Below are 4707 nucleotides of genomic sequence, written 5' to 3'. Positions count from 1 at the left end.
GCTGTGGCCCGCACCCACTCCACCACTAGCCTTGAGAGCGGAGTGCCATGGCAGATGGAACTTCGCCCCAGAAGAGCTGTAAGTCACTGTGTCCGCTGCCACAACCATGGCTTCACTAACCAAATCAAGAGCCACATGCACTTCTGTTTCTTCCAGACCTGCCAGTGTCACAAGTGTGCCTTCTTCTCGTGAGTGCGGTGTCTGACGAGGGGAAGGGGAGGGCGGGCCTCCTCTGAGTGTGACTGACTTTAGACCTGCATTCCCCACTTTAGGAAACACGGCAAGGCCTTGCCTGTGGAGAGTGCCTTGAAGAGGGAGCGGGGGGCCTGCCTAGGGAGGCGCCTGACTGGAGCACTGGTAAAGAGTGGGGCCGCACCTCCCAAGAATCGCAAACCTGTCAAGAAGTTGGCTGTTGAAGCAGGAGTCTTCGGTGAGTGTCTCTGGCCATGGAGGGAACCTGGGTTTGGGTGTAGGGGGCATGAGTAGTTCTGTCACCATTCCTACCACCCAACTTTGATGTGGCCTTGGGCAAGTTACCTCTTGGGCCTCAGCTTCCCCAACTGTAAAATGCCATCAATATCATCTGCCACGCGTTGGTGGGAAGGAGAGATCTGGGGGTGCGGTGGGGTGGGTCAAAAAGGTCCACAGTGAGATGACACCTCAGATTGGGGGTGACGTAGAGCAGGGTGGGGTAAGGGGGGAAGACTCGCCTAAGCTGTCCCCAGTCCCCCATAGCTGGGAAGGAGAGCATCGTGCCCCCAGTTTAAGGCCCAACCCTGTGCAACCCCCAGGGAGGTAAGGAGAGTCTGGGGCCAGCGGGGGAGGCTCCCACCTCAGCCACTTCCCAGACCCCTTCCTCTGTGTCTTGAAGACCTGGGTTGCATCTCTGTCCCTACTGCAACTTGCCACGTGACCTTGGGGGAAAAGATACTTCTCCTCTCTGGACCTCGATTTCCCTACTCTTGCAAAATGAAGAGTAGGACTGGCTGGTCTTCAAGGTCTTCTCAGCTCTGACATTCTGGGCTCCTATCCTCATCCCAAAACACGCCCACATCTCCTCTCTATGGCCTGCCTGGTACCGGTCTCCAACCTGTGCTCTCTGCTCCTGCAGGCAACCGCCCAAGGGACTCCGCTGACTGGTCAGACTCCAGAATCTTTGTGTCTGTCCTGGATTCCAGCAGCCTTGATGAAGCAACGAACAATTTCTCCTTCCAAGGATTTGCACAGGACCCCTGTCCTGTCCAGCATGTGAGTAGAGTGAGAAGGACACGGAGCTAGTAGTGGATTGAGATACTGGCTGCCCGTCCCTGTGCTTGATGCCATGGGAGGTGGAAGGAGGAAATGGAGGCAGTGGAAGAGGAGGAGGGGAGGAGTAGGAGAAGGCAGCATCTCAGGCTAACAGGCAAGGACAGGGCCCTCCCAGCTTTGCCGTTTTCTATTTGTGAGAGTCTTGGGACAAGTGAGTTTACGTTTCTGAGTCCCTCTTTCTTTGTCAGTGCACTGAGAGGGATCAATATTCTGCACCCACAGCATTGACCAGAGGACTAGCATAAGACCTGCCACATAGCAGGCCTTCACCAAACAGAGGCTGTTATTCCACATGGGACAGATTGATGGGATAGAAAGTCCTGCTGAAAACGGGGAGGGGCGTGATGGTGAGGGTGGGCCACAGAGGCCCAGGTGAGAGTCCAGAGGCCAGCAGAGAAACCTTCCTGGAACTGAACCAAGCTGGGCCTTCAAGTCCCATGGGGACTGGGGACTGTGGAAGCAAGAACCAGGCCCTGGACAGGGACAGTACTCTCATCGCTCCAGGTGCTTTGCAGATGAAAACACAGACACCTGGGATTTCCCATAATCTTCACGGTTGCCCTGGCAGTTTTGAAAAAGCTGGCAGGAATTAGTGTCTCGGGAAAGACACAGAGAAAAGAGGTAGACAAGAAAACAGGCCAAGCAGGGGAAGGGACTTGCCCAAACCACAGAGACTAAGGGTGAGTAGGTGTTTGGGCTCCCACATTCAGAGACCGCAAAATCCTGCCCCTTTCTGACGACTGGCGGTATGTGTCTTCCAGAGGGTTTAATCCCCTGGCCTTGCCTTTCCCTGTTTCTGGACACTCAACTCCAATCCTCCAGCCCTACGCCACTCTTGACCATCTTCTGCTGCAGCCACGGATCCTGGGAAAACAGTGGGGCCCAGGACCCTGGCAGGAGCCAACCTTAGTGAAAGGGAAGAGCAGAACGCCTTGGGGAGGGTGGAGCCTTCAGTGGAACTGGGGACTGAAGGGGCACTTGTCGCATGAGGTGGGGAGGTGTGGGTTCCCAGCTCCCATTCTCTCACACCCTTTCCTTTGCAGGCTCCCGCAGCTTCTGACCAGGCTTTGGTTTCTGTCACCTCAGAGTGGCAGCAGATGCTGGAGGCGGCCGAGGCTCTGCTGACTCTGAAACAATCTGCCCAGGCCCCTTCAGGCTCCATGTCCTCACTCCAGCTCTGCGTCGCATCAGGTAGCGGGGTCCTCAAAAGGAGAACACGGGGTGGGGCGAGTTGGGAAACGGGAGGACCCTGAGGTAAGCGGGGCCTAGCTGGAAACGCAGGGATGGTGCGTTGAACCTCCTTGGGCCCAGGTACCCGAGCTCCTCAGTCTGACGCCTGAGATGGCAGCTGATGGTTGTTCAGCGAATCATCGGTTTAGCGAGCTTTGTCCTCAAGAGCAAATGTCCAGTGCTATGATGTCAAGAAACATGGAAACTGGGGACCTGAGAGTGGCAGGGGCTTGCCCTAGGGTATGCAGCATATTAAGGGGAAGAACCAGATCTCCTGACTCTCAGCCCAGAGCTTTCTGCCCAGACCTTGCCACGTGCTGTGGTCTGGGGAGGACATACATAGGTGATGTGAGCCTAGTCTGGAAGGAGATCTGGTCCCTGCCTTGAGGGAGCTTCTAGTCTGGATGTGGAGCCTGGATGCCTTCACAAGTTGTGTTTTGCCACTAAAGCTCAATGATGAGACTGGAGCAGAATGATTGGAGGAAGTCTGAGGAGGGATAGACACCTGGGGAGGTTTGAGAAGGAAGGCTAGGCACTCCCAGACCAAAATGGTGGATGGGGTATGGTGGGTGAGTGAAGCGGGAACCCTGGAGGCGCTGCTGGAACAGAAGGAGATGAGGCTGCAGGTGTCTGGCATGCCAGGCTTCGGAGGTGACATCAGCGACTGTGGGTGGTGAGGAGCCAGGGACTATGTGAGCTGGGGGGAGCATGCTCAAAGACCCTGGGCTGGGCAAAGATAAATGTGGTGGCGGTGATAGAGCGACTGGAGGAGGCAAGAGTTGAGATGGGCAACTCAGCGAGGAAGAGTTCTGTGCAAGAGTCCAGGTGGCAAAGCCTCGATTGGGCGGAACACAGTCGAGAGCCGGGAGGGGAAATGGATGTGAGCTGGCCTTAACCCCTTCCTTTGTCTACAGCTCCTGCCGGAGATAGAGGTTTCCAGCCTGCTCGCCCCTCTCTCTAACCCAGGCCGGCTAGCCCTGTTTCTCAGCCTCTTGGACATGCAGCATACATCTCCCTCTTGAGCTAGAAGCCCAGAGGAGGAGGCCTCACTAGAGTACTGCCTACTCGTGCATTTGCAAAATGTTTAATGCTCAAGACGTTCAATGTTGTTGTTGTTGTTGTTGTTGTTTTAAAAAAAAGAGGCTTCAGAGGAGGAGGCCCCACTAGAGTACTGTTTACTTACGTATTTGCAAAATGTTTTAACACGTGAGATGCTTACCATGTTTTTAAAAAGCCTTCAGGTGCCTCTCTCTATAAGCTTTCAGACCCTTTTTATTATACAGTGCAATTCCTTGGCTGAGGGCAGCCTTCTTGTACCTCCATCCTTTACTCCCTGGGATCCTGGGGCCTTTTTATGCCTCTTATTACTAAGAGACGGTTGTGCAATCTAAGCTGATCAGTCTCGAAATAAGGTTCTGTGTCAGTTCATATGTTTATATGCCAGAGTTTTTGTTTGACTCATGATTGGAAACATACCGGTGTGTTCATGTACGTATCCATGTATGTGAAAATACAAAGATTGTTTTTCATTTTTTGCCTAGGTTTGTGTGTGAACAAATAATAAACCCTTATTGTTGTAAGCACTGAGGTATAGGTGTTGTTTGTTGCCACAGTCTAACCTAGACTCTCCTGACTCTAACAGACTTGTTCAAATCACCTATCAAAGTGAAAATCTCCTTAATAACGGATTTCTTAGCATGGCCAGATAAGATAATGGTAGAGGGATTTCCGGTCAAGATGGTGGAGTAGGTAAATGCTGTGCTGGCCTCCTCTCACAATCACATCAAAATTACAATCAAACTACAGAACAACCATATTGAGAACCTCCTGAAGTCTAGCTAAACAGAAGTCCTATAACTAAGGACCTGCAGAAGAAACCACTTTGAGACTGGAAGGAGGGGCAGAGATGTGGAACGGGCTGGTCCCACATCTGCGTGTGACCATTAAACATTGGGAGGGATATCTCGGCTGCAGAGGTTCCCCTGCCTCCCTCCCGGAGGAGCAAGTGGTACCAGTGCCAGACCAGGCTCCCCAGCCCAGGGTTCCAGTGCCAGGGAGAAAAGTTCCCATAACTTCCGGCTGTCAAAACCAGCAGAGATTGTGGCTGGGTGAGATGGAGGGCGGCTGCATTCCCAGGCGCTCCTCTTAAAGGGCCCACACACGGACTTA

General features: G+C 53.4%; 1 protein-coding gene across 1 annotated transcript; it reads left to right on the top strand.

Annotated features, from left to right (window-relative positions):
* The first annotated feature begins 135 nt into the window (after positions 1-135).
* Positions 136-3565, top strand: LOC109378734 (doublesex- and mab-3-related transcription factor C1-like). The gene is given in 6 exon segments (XM_019635025.1): positions 136-188; positions 273-430; positions 1179-1251; positions 2112-2165; positions 2348-2499; positions 3453-3565. Coding segments are annotated over 6 exon segments (603 nt in total).
* Positions 3566-4707: the final 1142 nt, after the last annotated feature.

This window comes from Hipposideros armiger, unplaced genomic scaffold (assembly GCF_001890085.2).
Source record: "Hipposideros armiger isolate ML-2016 unplaced genomic scaffold, ASM189008v1 scaffold_2895, whole genome shotgun sequence".
NCBI lineage: Eukaryota > Metazoa > Chordata > Mammalia > Chiroptera > Hipposideridae > Hipposideros > Hipposideros armiger.
The sequence above is the reverse complement of the archived record's forward strand: the minus strand, read 5'-3'. Positions and strand labels throughout refer to the sequence as shown.